Genomic DNA, 14765 nt, shown 5'->3' with positions numbered 1-14765 from the left:
ACCCCCCAGAACACACACGTGACCGTGAGCCCCTTGGCTGCTCCCTGAGGCTCTCAGACTTAAACAGACAAGACTTCTGTCGCCCGGCGAGGTGACCGGTTTGGGTTCACACGGTGTTGGAGTCCAGGCGGGGCCCGGCCGAAGCAACAGGCTGTCCTGCCTGCAGAAACGGGGTCTCCGGTGGGTGGGCGGCCCCGGGGCTGAGCTGGAGGTGGGGGGGATGGAGGGAGGGGTGGGGAGGAGGCGCAGGCCCGTGCCCACCCCCCAGTCGGCACCGGCGCCAGTGGACCAGAAAGCCTTTATTCCAAACTATAAATAGATCCGCTCTCCGGGAGAAAACGCCCCCGCAGGCCCAGCCCCTCAACAGTCCAGACTCGGCCCCCGGATGGGCCGTGCACGCCCGCCGGAGCGGCTGCTGGACCCCGTCCCTGAGCTCGGGCTGGGCTGTCACTGCGGGCCCTGCGCCAGGAAGTACTCCTTCTCGTCCTCCGCGCCGGCGTCGTCCTCCTCCTGCGCGTTACTGCGCAGCAGAAGCTCTAGGTCGGGGCTGGAGCCCAACGCCTTCAGGGCCTTCGGGGGACCCTCACCTGCGGGGACAGGGTGGGGGAGGGGTTCTGGAGGGGCTGCCGCGGCCTTGAGGGCGGAACAGGGTAGGGGAGAGCCTGCCCGCGGCGGGTGTATGTCTGCGAGTGTGTCCGAACATGTCTCTGCGATTGTGTGTGTGTGTGTGACTGCAGGATTGTGTGTGTCTGAGGGTGTGTCACTGCAAGAATGTGTGTCTGAGTGTCCTGAGTGGGTCTGCAAGAGTGCGTGTGTGTGCGTCGAGAGAGCAAGAAGGCAAGTGCCTGCCACAGAGGAGGCTGGGGGTGGGGGTGGGGTCAGGGGCTGGCGGGAGGGGAACGGGGGCGCTGGCGGAGGGACGGGTGCTGCCCAATTACGAACCCAATTTGTAGTGGTCTCTCCACTCACAGATATGCAATTAAAAGGGAATGTGGAGTTCATGCCCACTTCTGTCGGCTGAATCAGTGGCTGAATGACTAGCAGTGCCCCAACATTAAAAAAAAATGTGTATCTGAATATATCTATGAAACTGTGTGTGTGTATCTGCGTGTGAGTGTATCTCTGAGAGAATGTGTGTCTGTGTGTGTGGGTGTATCTATGAGAGACTATGTAGCTATGTGTGTATCTATAAGACTGTGTGTGTCTGTGCATATATCTTGTGTGTGTCTGTGTGAGTGTATCTATGAGACTGTGTGTGTGTGTATCTGTGTATGTGAGTGTCTGTGTGAGTGTATCTGTGAAACTGTGAGTGTCTGTGTATCTGTGTGTGTCTGTCTGTGAGTGTATCAAGAGACTGTGTGTGTCTGTGTGTGCATCTGTGAGTGTGTGAGTGTATCTATGAGACTGTGTGCATCTGAGAGTGTGTGTGTCTGTCTGTGAGTGTATCTGTGAGAGACTATGTAGCCAGGAGGGTGCGTGTATCTCGAAGACTGTGTGTGTCTGTGCGTGCATCTTGTGTGTGGGTGTCTGTGTGAGTGTATCTGTGAAACTGTGAGTGTCTGTGTATCTGTGTGTGTCTGTCTGTGAGTGTATCAAGAGACTGTGTGTGTCTGTGTATGCATCTGTGAGTGTGTGAGTGTATCTATGAGACTGTGTGCATCTGGGAGTGTGTGTGTCTGTGTGCGAGTGTATCTGTGAGAGACTATGTAGCCAGGAGGGTGCGTGTATCTCGAAGACTGTGTGTGTCTGTGCATGCATCTTGTGTGTGGGTGTCTGTGTGAGTGTGTCTGTGAGACTGTGTGTATCTGGGCGTGTGTGCCCGTGGCGGGCAGTGGGGTGCGCCTTACCTCTGGAATGTATGGCCTTGAGGGCCACGTGCAGGGAGATGCCCGAGAGGCAGAGAGCGAAGCCCAGCCAGTTGAGCAGGCTGATCTGGTCGCCCAGCAGGTGTGCCGCCAGCAGCAGCGTGCAGACCTCCTGCGGGCAGAGGGGCAGGGGGGCGCGCGTGAGTGGCTGCGCTCGGGGGTCCCCAGCCCTGCAGGGCCCAGCCGGCCGCAGCTCCTCCCAGCGGTGCTCACGGCCCACGGCGGCTACTGCCGGGCAGAGCGGGGTCAGTCCCGGCCGGCTGGCCACGGCGCCTCCACAGGGGGCTTCGCTCTGCCCGCCTGGGGGCCGTGGGGTCCCTCAGGGGTGCGGGGGAGGGGGCGGGGGCGGCCCTCCCGGATGGCGCGACTCTCCTCTGCCGGGCCCGTGTCGGCACCTTGAAAATGCCGGCGATGGAGAGGGTGAGGCTGGAGGTCCGGGAGACCAGCAGGAACTCGGAGAAGCCCAGGCCGAAGGCCAGGATGCCGCCCAGGAAGAGGCTGCCCAGCACACGCAGCAGCAGCGTCAGGTCCTGCGAGCGGAAGATCTTCTCCGACGTGGACAGGTGCAGGCCTGCGGGCGAAGGGCATGGGCAGGGCGGGCAGGGGGCTGCCCGAGTCTGGGGGAGTCGGTGGGTGCAGGCACGGGGGCCTCCAGGGAGCCCCGGCGACCCAGCCCAAGAAGTGAGGGGGACGGGTCGGTGTGCGTGCGCGTGCATGTGTGTGTCTGTCTTTGCAGCTGTGCTAACCGCGGCCCAACAAGGGGGCAGCCTGTCCAGCGAGAAGGCCCCCAGGGCACCCCGTCCCCCTCTCCACAGGTCAGTGACCCTGGCACCGCACTCGAGAGCAGGTGCTGCTATTCTTGGCTGTGGGCCTTGGGCCAGACTGATTAGCCCCGCTGGACGCTCTGCCCTCGAGACTGAATGACACTGTTGGACAAGGGCAGTTTCAAAACGCACACACACACTCTCACACACACTCTGACTCACAAACAGACAGACACACAGACACACACACTCACTCACAGACACACACAGACACACACCCTCACTCACAGACATACAGACACACACACTCGCTCACAGACACGCAGACACACACACTCGCTCACAGACACGCAGACACACAGACATGCACTCACACACAGACATGCACCCAGACAGACACACACAGACAAGCAAACAGACACAGACACGTATACACACTCAGACACACACACACTCACTCACAGACACACACATTCACTCACACACAGACACTCACACACACACTCGCTCACACAGACACGCAGACACACAGACATGCACTCACACACAGACATGCGCCCAGGCAGACACACACAGACAAGCAAACACAGACACAGACACGTATACACACTAAGACACACACACACTCACTCACAGACATGCACACACAGACACACACGTACACACACTCACAGACACACACATTCACTCACACACAGACCCTGACACGCACACAGACACTCACACACACACTCGCTCACACAGACACGCAGACACACAGACATGCACACACATACTCACACACAGACATGCGCCCAGACACAGACACTCACTCACACAGACACAGACAAGCACACACACAGACACAGAGACACGTATACACACTCAGACACACACACACTCACTCACAGACACACACATTCACTCACACACAGACCCTGACACGCACACAGACACTCACACACACACTCGCTCACACAGACACGCAGACACACAGACATGCACACACATACTCACACACAGACATGCGCCCAGACACAGAAACTCATTCACACAGACACAGACAAGCACACACACAGACACAGAGACACGTATACACACTCAGACACACACACACTCACAGACACGCACACACTGACACACACTCACAGACACACACATTCACTCACACACAGACCCAGACACGCACACACACACTCGCTCACAGGCGTCCTTGGCCGTGTACCAGACAAGCGCACGGCCCGCCCCCGGCGCCAACATTCTCTCCCCCGCTCTCCCCTGCTCTCTCTCTCCTCTCCCGTCCCTTTGGAGAAGGACTGTGGGTGGCTCCCTGCAGGCCAGCCCTGGGGGCGGGGGGCGGGGGCAGAGGCCACCGTCCAGCAGAGCCGCCCGCGTCCTGGCCACGCGCCTGGCGTGCGTGGGGCTCGGCTGCTCGGGAGCGGAGACTGCGGGGAACTCGGGGAAGAGCATCGTCAGTAATGAAGGTGCTTGGGGGATTAATTTAGCGGGGAAGATTAAAGGAGGTAAATCCATGCAGCTCTGCTAAGTGCCCACGACCAGGGGCTTGGGGCGCGCAGCGGGCACGCCTGGGCAGGGCGGGAGCGGGCGTCTGGCGGGGAGGGGGGCAGGAAGGAGGAAGCGGGGAGGTGCTCCAAAGGAATAAAGCGGGGCTGGAGACCTTCACTGCAGGGTGTGGGGGGGCGGTGGGGGGGTACGGAGGGGCAGGAGCAGGGACCCCGCCTCCCCACTTCCCCTCCAGGCCAGGAAGGCCACTTCCAGCCCACAACGGAGGCTGCCCCCTCCCCTCCCCAGACCCCTGAATCCTGGGCCCCCCAGGGCCCCGGGCAAGGCTCCCTGCACTGAAGCTTCAGGCCTCAGTTTCTCCACCTGCAGGTGGGGGCTCCTCAGTGCTGATGGCCACGGGGAGTGGAGGATGGCGTGAGACCCGCCATGGCTCTGAAGGTGGGTGACTGGTCCGAGGGGAGGGAGGGGGACAGCGACGCCATGGGAGGGAGGTGACTGACCTCGCACCCGGGGAAGGGAATAAAGGCGCCCACCATGGGGGGGGGGGGGGGACGGGTGGCAGACTCAGGGCCGGGGGTCCCTGGGGAACACCCGGATGACGGACACACCTTCGAACACGGCGAAGAGTGGGAAGAGCCCCAGGAACATGAGCGGCTGCAGGTGGAACATGGTGTCGATGGGGTTGTGCAGGCCTGCAGGGGGGCGGGGCAGGGGTCAGGCTGGGGCGGGGGGGGGGGGGCGGCCCTGCGGCTGCCCGCCACCCCCGCCCCCACCCCCGGGCGCCCCTCACCGAGCTCGGCCTTCTGCAGGAGGATCTGCGTGAGCGTCCAGCGGATGCCGCCGATGAACGAGGCGCCCAGCACCAGGGCGAAGCCCTCGAGGTTGAACTGCGTGGACTTGTAGGTGAACATGAAGAGGCCCCCGGCGATGAGCAGCACCACGAGGACCAGCGCCGCGCGCTGCGGGGCACAGGGCGTCTACAACGGCCCGCCCTCCCTGCTCGGGCCCCTCCTCCCTCACCCCTTCTCGGGTCCCTCCTCCTGCACCCCTGCTCGGGTCCCTCCTCCCTCCCACCCTGCTTGGGTGTCTCCTCCCTCCCACCCTGCTCGGGCCCTCCTCCCGCACCCCTTCTCGGGTTCCTCCTCCTCCACCCTTTCTCAGGTCCCTCCTCCCTCCCACCCTGCTCGGGTCCCTCGTCCCTCCCACCCTGCTAGGGTCTCTCCTCCCTCCCACCCTGCTCGGGTCTTTCCTCCCTCCCACCCTGCTCGGGCCCTCCTTCCGCACCCCTTCTCGGGTCCCTCCTCCCTCCCACCCTGCTCGGGTCCCTCCTCCCTCCCACCCTGCTCGGGTCTCTCCTCCCTCCCACCCTGCTCGGGCCCTCCTCCCGCACCCCTTCTCAGGTCCCTCCTCCCTCCCACCCTGCTCGGGTCCCTCCTCCTGCACCCCTTCTCGGGTCCCTCCTCCCTCCCACCCTGCTCGGGTCTCTCCTCCCTCCCACCCTGCTAGGGTCTCTCCTCCCTCCCACCCTGCTCGGGCCCTCCTCCCGCACCCCTTCTCTGGTTCCTCCTCCTCCACCCTTTCTCAGGTCCCTCCTCCCTCCCACCCTGCTTGGGTCCCTCCTCCCTCCCACCCTGCTTGGGTCCCTCCTCCCTCCCACCCTGCTTGGGCCCTCCTCCTGCACCCCTTCTCGGGTCCCTCCTCCCTCACCCCTGCTCAGGTCCCCCCTCCCTCACCCCTTCTCGGGTCCCTCCTCCCTCACTCCTGCTCAGGTCCCTCCTCCCTCCCACCCTGCTCGGGTCCCCCATCCCGCACCCCTTCTCCTCGGGTCTCCCCTCCCTCCCACACCCCTTCTCTCAGATCCCTCCTCCTGCACCCCTTCTCCTTGGGTCTCCCTCCCTCCTGCACCACCCCCGAATCCCAGGAGCCTGGGCTGCCCCGAGTTGACAGGCCTTCTTGCTCGTGTCTGGGCCTCACCAGCTCCTCCAGCTTGAAGATCAGAGAGAAAATCAAGATGAAGAGGACGGCCGAGGACTTGGTCATCGTATACCTGGGAGGGAAGGCGGCCGCGATGTGGTGGGAGGGAGTGGCCTTGCACCCGTGCAGGAGAAGCAGGCCCCTGTTCCCGGGGCGGCTGCGAGGGTGCCCGGGACAGAAGCCTTCGTGGGCACTGGCGCCCGTGAGACTCTCTCCGGGCGGGCCAGGCTGGTGGGTGGGGTGGGCCACGACGCCTGACAAGAGCCACCCTGCGCCCTTCTGTTGGGACGCCCGGCCAGGGACACGGGGAGCCGCCCGGGGAGGGAGGCCACGGGCAAGTGGTGGCAGGTGGGGAGCAGGGTGCCGGGTGGGGCATGGGGTGCCGGGAGGGGTAGGGGGTGCTGGGTGGGGTGCAGGATTTCAGAAGGGGTGCCAGGCGGACTGTGGGGTGCTGGGTGGGGTGTGGGATACAGGGAGGGGTGCGGGGTGCGGGGCGGGACACTGCACACTCACAGTGAGACGGTGATGTAGAGGAAGCTCCAGTTGGACAGTCCCACATCAAGGGCTGTGGCCAGTGCTGTGGGGGACAGGCCACCCGGTCATCACACGATGGGGCCCCTGCGACAGGCATGGCCACTAACAGTCCCGGGGCCCCAGGAGGGACCCCCCTTTACTCTGGGCAACTGCTCTTTCTTGGGGTCTCAGGTCTTCCTTCCTACCCAGGAACTGACGGGTTGACTCCAAACCACCCCCCACCCCAGAAGAAGATGGAGGGGGGAGGGTCTGCTCCTGCACCAGTGCTCGGCCCGTCTGCACGGTGGGGGGGGGGGTCTCCCCGGACCCCGCCGGCTCTGGGGCATCTGCCTCCCTTTCTGCCCGTGCTGGACCCTGATGCCCACTTCTCCCCGCCCCTCCCCTACCCGTGGGGGCCGGGCCTACCCGTGGGGGCCACCTTCCGGAGGTAGTCGGCCCAGCTGAGCACCACACGAGCACGGTGGCTGGAGCACTGAACCAGCGCCCGTGACAGCGCGGAGAAGAGGAAGATGACGGCCAGGTGGAGCATGGTCATGAAGAGCGGGAAGTGGAAGCTCTGGGGGTCCGGGGGGGAGGTGGGACTCAGGCGCGTGGCATGCCACGGGGTCACAGGCCGGTCCCCACCCGCTTGGGGGCTCCAGCAGGGGGCGCCGGGCTGCGCCTGACCCCCCCCCAGGGGACCGCCCAGTGTGGGCGAGCCCGGGCCTTGTCCCCCCGCGGCTGGTGGTGGGCAGCCGTCCTGGCCGTCACCCCTGCGGGGGCTCCGACGTCCCCCCTGGCCCCGGCCCGGCGCCCGGCACCTTCGTCAGCCATTTGTTGTAGAAGGTGATGCCGATGGAGAAGCAGTAGTACAGCAGGACCAGCCCCAGCGTCAGGCCCGCCTTCCACACCAGGGCCAGGTCGAGGGCCCAGCGCGGCCCCATCCGGGCTCAGCAGGCCGGGCTGGGGTCTGTCCCAGGGCACGCGGCTGCTGCGGTCCAGCGCCTCAGAGCTGCGGGGGTCCTGTCCATGGCGCCGGACGTGAGCGAGCTCTCGTCTCTCGGGCGTGCGGCTGGAAGGAGAAGGCAGCTGGGGAGGCCGGGCTGGGGGCAGGCGGACGCGGGGAAGGAGCTCCGGTTGGCAGTGACCACCCGCCCTCCTCGGCCTCCGTGAGCATCACCCCGGGGACGCTTCCGGGAGGTCAGCACTGGCTGGGGAACGGAGCTCAGCGGGGAAAGCTCACCTCCTTGCATACGTGAGGCCCCCTAGGCTCATCTCTGACACCGTGCACACACACACACACACACACACACACACACACACACACACACCCCCGAGTTAGACCCCGTGCATCAACACACACACACACACACACCTGAGTTAGACCCCCTGCATCAACACACACACACACCTGAGTTAGACCCCCGGCATCAACACACGCATGTACACACACCACACATACACACACAACCGAGTTAGACCCCTTGCATCAACACACACACACACACCCGAGTTAGACCCCCGGCATCAACACACGCATACACATGCACACACACACACTCACAACCGAGTTAGACCCCTTGCATCAACACACACACACACACACACACACCCCCGACTTAGACCCCTGGTATCAACACATGCATACACACGAGTTAGACCCCTGGCATCATACCACATACACACACACCCGAGTTAGACCCCCGGCATCAACACACACATACACACACACACACATACACACACACAACCAAGTTAGACCCCTTGCATCAACACACACACACACATCCGAGTTAGACCCCTGGCATCAACACACGCTTACACACACACATACACACACACACCCGAGTTAGACCCCTGGCATCAACACACACACACACACACACACACACCCGAGTTAGACCCCTGGCATCAACACACGCATACACACACACATACACACACACAACCGAGTTAGACCCCCCACCAGCATCAACACACACACACACATGGGTAGCATCACCCACGAGTCCAGTACAGGAAAGCTGTGAGGTGACGACACCTGCATCCCCTGGTCACAGCCACCACCGTGCAGCCTCTCCTCAGGGGACAGGCACCCTCTGCCCTGTGGGCCCAGCCCAGCACACCCTTCCGACCTCTGCCTCGGGGGCCGCCACCCGATGGGCTCGAGATGCTAGCTGTCTGCAAGGCCCAGGGCATTTGGGTGGTGTTGGTGTCCCCAGTGGGGCTGTGGGACCCCTCCATGGAGGGGGCCACCGTGTCCGCCTAGCCTCACTCCCAGCTGCCTTGTCCACAGGCCATTCATGCTGGGCATGGGCAAGAGAGTGCAGGGGTGAAGTAGGCCATGCAGGAGCTTGACAGAGGGCAGGGAGTGGCCCTGCCACGCGACCTGGGGGACTTCCCTTTCCCAGGCCGCGGGAACAGCGGCCTGGACCGCCCGGGTGTGTCTGTCTGTTTTCCCTGGTGATGCAGAGCATGTCACGCCACTGAGAGGCCACCTCCTCCCAGAAGCCCTCCTAGCCCTGGTTCCCTGTCAGCATAGAGGTGACAGACTTTTGTACTCTGGAACCTGGTTATCACAATTCCCCTCCCCCTTGGCCAATGGGGAAGCTGGCTGGAGGCTACCTGGAGGGCACCCAAGGTCACAGAGTCACTTGCTCCACAGGCCTGAGAGACAGCCTGGGGTGAGGGCAGCTGCCAGCTCCCTCCCCCTCGCCCCCAGCACCACCACGAATGATCCTGAACACAGAGCCGGGAACAAGCCACTGGGGGTAGACAAACTCGGCCTGACCCCACTAGAACCGTGTCCCCCACGCAGTCACGCTGAGAAGACACCGTGTGCCGACATGGAGCGGGACACCCACACTTCCGGGCTCTGAGTGGACACAGGTTCATGGTTCACGGAGTCTGTCTTAGTAAGACAGTGATAACTGCGCGTTCAACACCTCAACACATCCCCAGCTTTTTGTTGGTGGCGTTTTGTGGGACACACCCGGCAGTGCTCAGGGATCACTCACTCCTGGTGGGCTTGGGGACCACACGGGGAAGCCGGGGATTGAATCTCGGCCAGCCGCATGCAAGGCCAGCGCCCTGCCCGCTGACCTACGGCTGCGGCCCCAGTTTGGAAGAGCCGCACTAGTAGCCATGGCACACAAGGGTTTGGGGTCATTTGGGGGCTGGGGGCGGGTCACCATGGGCGCAAACCTAGAACTGCAGCCTGCCGGGACTGTGGGGTTTTGGAGCTGCTGGTGACGGTGACCTGGTGACGGTGACGTGGTGACGGTGACGTGGCCACAGAACCGAGACACGGGAACTTCCGTGCTGACACCATCTTATTTATCTGACCGCCACCTGCCTACCTGCTCAAGGGCCCTGGATGTGACTCCGGAGCGGAACCCAAGCCTGGCACGCCTGGGGCCCTGGGGTCAAAGTTCAGCTCCGCACGTGGCCATCTGTTGGGGCCCTTTGTCTTCAAATCTCTTTCACAGGACTAGCAGAGCCGCTGAGGCAACAACTCAGCAGAAGGGCCCGGGAGAGCTTAGCGGGACACAGTGCATGCCTGAGCCCCAGGTTCTGCCCCTGACAACTGCCTGGTCCCCCGAGCACTGAGCCCGGAGGAGTCAGGCGCTAAGCACTGGCTGGTGAGTCCCGGCACAATTCCAGGGAGGCAGGCAAGGGGCTCGTTGACAAAACTGTCTCAGACTGGGCAGGAACCCAGAGCCATGGTGTCCCTTGAAATACCTCCTGCATGCCGGCCTCGGTGGACACAGCCCTCGGACCCCCGGTGCATTCTTCGTGGGGTGTCTAATACCCGGTACCCCCCCTCCACCCTTTTCCTGCTTCCGTGGTGGGGCTCAGGAAGGACTTTTCACTGCATCAACACACATGTGGTCGGCTCCATCTTCAAGACACATTCCTGGTTTTCTGTTTGTTTGGGGGGCCCCACCCAGCGACGCGCAGGCGTTACCCCTGGCTCTGCACTCAGGAATCACTCCTGGCTGGTGCTCGGGGGACCCTAGGGGATGCCGGGGATCAGTCCCGGCTCTGCCACGGGGCCAGGCAAGCGCCCTCCCCACTGTGCTATCTACTCTGGCCCAAACATTGCTGGTTTGTGCCCGCACAGAGACCCCTTGCGCCCACCCCCCACCCACATAAAGAAAGAAAAGTATTCCAAAGACCGTCACAGGCTCCGATTCACCGTCACAACCAAACCACCTCCCCTCCCTGACAGAATGCCTCAGTTTCTCGTACTGTCGTCTCTGCACGTGGGGTCCCGCCCACCCTGCTAGAGCAAGGGGCAACCCCCACTTGGTGGTGACATCCCCCACTCTTTCCTCTTCACCCAGCTGCCTTTGGGGCGAAGGGCCCCTCCTGGGTACTGGAGTGGCAGCTCCAGGGCCTCTACCGAGAGGCGCCCCAACGATGCAAACGCCTGAAGCCCCGACCCCGAGCCCCCTGAGGGGTCCGGGGCTGCTCCCGCCAGACGGGACCCAGGGCACACGGCCCTGAGAGTGTGCTCAGCTCTTGCTCACCCTGGGGCCCCCACACCCTCCAGGCCAGGCCGTCGACTGGTCCTGGTCGACGGTCCCCCTCTGGGGATCACGTCCTGGCATCATGGCTGCTGGTCCCTGCTGGGCCACTGCGGAGGCCCCCCTCCCCGTACTCCTCCCGCAAGCAGCGACGGGACTCCCGGGGCACCTCGGCGGGCCGGCGCCACTAACGGGGCTGACTCTCTGCCAGGCCACTCAGAAGGAGGCACGAGCCTGCTCAGCAGGGAGTCAGTGTGCAGAGACAGACAGGAAGCAGACAGGGCCGCGGGCTGTCAGTAAGATAAAGGACGCCCGCAGGGAAGGGCCTGCCAGGAGAGCAAGTTCAAGTTCATCTACCTGCCTGGGGGCAGCGGGGCAGCCCGGCCTGGGGAAGGGGAGGTGCAGGGTGGGATTCAAAGTGTGGGCTTGGGGGGTCCTGAGACAGAGAGAGAGAGAGAGAGAGAGAGAGAGAGAAAGAGAGAGGAGAGTGGGGAGGGCATTTGCCTTGCATGTGGCCGACGCGGGTTCGATCCCTGGCGTCCCTTCCAAGAGTAAGCCCTGGGCATGGCCCCCAAACCAAAACCAGGTGTGTGGGCTTGGAGGGGCTTGGAGAGATAAAAATGCCCAGGCACGGCCCTTGCCTGGCACCCGGTCCGCCTGGGCTCGATCCTGGCATCACATATGTTTTGCCGAGCACAGCCAGGAGTGACTCCCGAGCACAGAGCCCGGAGTAAGGCCTGAGCGCCGCGGAGTTTGGCCCAATAAAACAGAACAAAAAGCATGCTCCAGGAGTGCAAAAAGACCTCAGGGAACATCCGGGGTCCTCCACTTGCTTCCTGCTGACCTTCGGACCTCAGTTTCCTCAGACACAAAGAGGACAAGGACGAAAACACCTGTTTCCTGAGGGCAGTCCCTGGCACTTGATGCTGGCTCAGGGCAAGGCTGGTCCCCTCCTGCCTCTGCAGAATTTCTGTCCCCAGAGCCCCCTGGCACTGCCAGGTCTGGGGCAGGGCACCCTTCCTCCTCCCCACTCCCCCCTCCCACACACACAGACACTCTGGCCCCAGGGGGCAGGCCTCTGATCTTACATAACTGATCACTTCCTCCTCCGGGATAACATCTGGCCACCAGCCTCCCCCAGTCCCTTGGCTCAGGTCCTGTTTCTCTGAGACACTTGGTCCAACACTGGCTGTAAACCCCAGGGACTGAGGGTTGCATGAGTTCCTTCACTTCCCAGCAGGGGCCCGCCCCGGGGTCTGCACCCACACGCACACAGCTCGTCTATTCAGCCCCTGGGACCCCGCCAGTGGGCCCCGCTGGCCTGGCTGTGCTTGGGGTGGGGTGGGGTCACACCCAGCAGGGCCAGGGGAGCTGGAGTCAGCTTGCAGTGCCAGGGATGGAAGCGGGGGTCTCAGATACACCAGGCTGGACCCCTTGAGCCACACCCCCCCTCCCCAGACCATCTCCCTCTCTTGCACACAAATCCCCCCCCCCCAGGGCTGTACCTGCACCTCCCAATGCCTACTTGGTGGCACCCCAGTCATGACCTGAACTCTAGGCGCTTCAGACAGAATTCCCGACTCCTGCCCCATTCTGCTCCAGAGTCACCAGCAAGGAAGTTAAGCGCAGAGCGACCCTGGCCACTTGCCCCCCAGACCCCCTGTAAACCAACGATGAGAATGTTCTCGCTGTTGCTCCCTTCTTCCCCTCCTGTGGGTCAGGGGGCACCTCCCGTATGCTTCGTTCGGGACCCCTGGACCTCTCGGTGGGACTCACCACCCTGCCTAAGGCGAGCTGGGCTGTCCCGGGGCGGGGGGTTGGGGGGTCCCCGCTTCCGGTCCCGACCCCTCCTCCGTCCAACGGTGGGGGGGGGGGGTCCGCACAGCTGCGTTCGGGGGGTCGGTGGGGGACGATCACGCGTTACACACAGGAGAGTGGGGTCTGCAGGACCCAGGCAACCCCGGAGCAGCCGCCTTGGGGCGCCCCTGCACCCCCGCTCTCGGCTCTGCACACCTGCGCTCCGCACCTGCTGGGCGCCCGACCCCGAGGTGCGCCTGCCCAGGCCCGGGCATCCCTGCGCGGGCCCCGGGCCCCTCCGCGGCGTCCGGCTGCCGGGCCCGATCGGCCCCGAGCATCCCCCGCCCCGGCCACCCACCCCCCGACCCCGCTCCGGCCAGCGCCGCCCGCCCACCCGCGCGCGCGCCCCCCTCACCTGGCCGCGGGCGGGCGCCGGCCGGACGCGCTGTCAGAAGTGGCGGCGCGGGGCGGGACTTCCGCCGGAAGTGCCGGGGGCGGGGCGACGCGAGGGGGACGGGGGGGGGGGACGGGGGGGGCGGGGGGCGCGGCCGAGCTGGGCACTGGCCCGCACTGACGGGCGGGACGGGACGCGCGTCTCTGCAGCGCTGGGCGAGCGGGGCGACCTGCAGCGCGCCCGGGCGGGGCCGAGTGACCACCCCGGACCCGGAGGACCGCGTCGCGGACGATGCACCTGCAGCTCTTTGCTGCGCCCGCTGCAGGGGCCCGACCCCTCCCCGGGGAACGAGGCCGGAGGGGAGGCTCACACCGCCCCCCACCCACCTCCGGGACCCTCCCCAGACTCTGGCCAGGGCAGGTGGAGGCCCCAGGAACGCTGCCCGCGACCGGGATCTTCCTCCTCCCACAGGAGGACTCCGGGCGCTGATGGGAAGGGTCCTGGCCTGGGAGCTTTGCAGCCGCCTCCTGCTGCCGCCGGTGTCCCCTACTCTAAGGCCGCACTATCCACGCCCAACAGAATGTGCAAGGCCAGACTGTATGCAGGGCATTGTCCCTGCCCTGGCCCACTGGCATCATTCACTGGGTACCGCCACCAGTGGGCACCCACCCCCTGCCACGGCCCCGAGCCCAGGGGTTCTGCACTCCTGCTGCTTTAGAAAGTGTCTGAGGGTCTGGAGCGATAGCACAGCAGATAGGGCATTTGCCTTGCCGACTGGAGTTTGATTCCCAACATCCCATATGACGCCAAGAGTCATTTCCTGAGCATATGAGCCAGGAGTAACCCCGTGCATCGCCGGGTGTGACCCAACACACACACACACACACACACACAAAGAAGTGACCCAGGAGGCTGGGCCAGTGTCTTCCACCACCTCTAAGCTGGGGATGGGGAAGGGACAGTGCACACCACAGCTGGCAGATGGGCGCCATTCCCGTGGGCACAGTGCACGGGCCGTTCCTTGGCCCCATGTCCAGCAGGAGAAGGCAGGGGCTTGCTGACGGGGCGTCCGGCCAGAGGTCTCCCTGCTGTCCCAGTAGGCCGCACAGACCAGACCCCAGCAGTGTGCGCCCCGGACCGGGTTATGATTCTGAGCACCTCAATCGGGGGGGTGGGGGGAGGGAAACAGAAGGTGAAGAGCAGGAAGGGGGTCTATGTACGAGATTGGTGTCAGCAGAAGCAAGTGCGGCACCCAGAGCTGGGCATGAAGGTCGCCCGCAACTCAGTGCGTAAGTCAAAGAGTCTTTATTGAAAACAGGTTACTGGCAGGCTCCTGGCCGCTCACCTTGGCACGCCCGGAAGGGTCCCTTTCCCAGGTACCAATACAACTGGCCTCCAATGTTGCTTTCCTCACAACATTCATTCC

At 64.0% G+C, this 14765-nt stretch overlaps 1 protein-coding gene across 1 annotated transcript; it reads right to left on the bottom strand.

The window, feature by feature from the left end:
- Window positions 1–284: 284 nt before the first annotated feature.
- Window positions 285–7663, bottom strand: SLC35C2 (solute carrier family 35 member C2). The gene is made up of 9 exons (XM_056108442.1): window positions 7441–7663; window positions 7046–7196; window positions 6620–6683; window positions 6107–6179; window positions 4923–5091; window positions 4741–4824; window positions 2261–2436; window positions 1848–1977; window positions 285–587 (listed from the first exon to the last, which is right to left on the bottom strand). The coding sequence occupies exons 1-9, from the start codon at window positions 7561–7563 to the stop codon at window positions 448–450; spliced, it is 1110 nt and encodes a 369-aa protein (XP_055964417.1). The 5' UTR covers window positions 7564–7663; the 3' UTR covers window positions 285–447.
- Window positions 7664–14765: the final 7102 nt, after the last annotated feature.

Source organism: Sorex fumeus, unplaced genomic scaffold (genome assembly GCF_029834395.1).
Source record: "Sorex fumeus unplaced genomic scaffold, SorFum_2.1 ptg000213l, whole genome shotgun sequence".
Taxonomy (NCBI): Eukaryota; Metazoa; Chordata; class Mammalia; order Eulipotyphla; family Soricidae; genus Sorex; species Sorex fumeus.
This window is presented reverse-complemented; position numbering and strand designations above follow the sequence as displayed.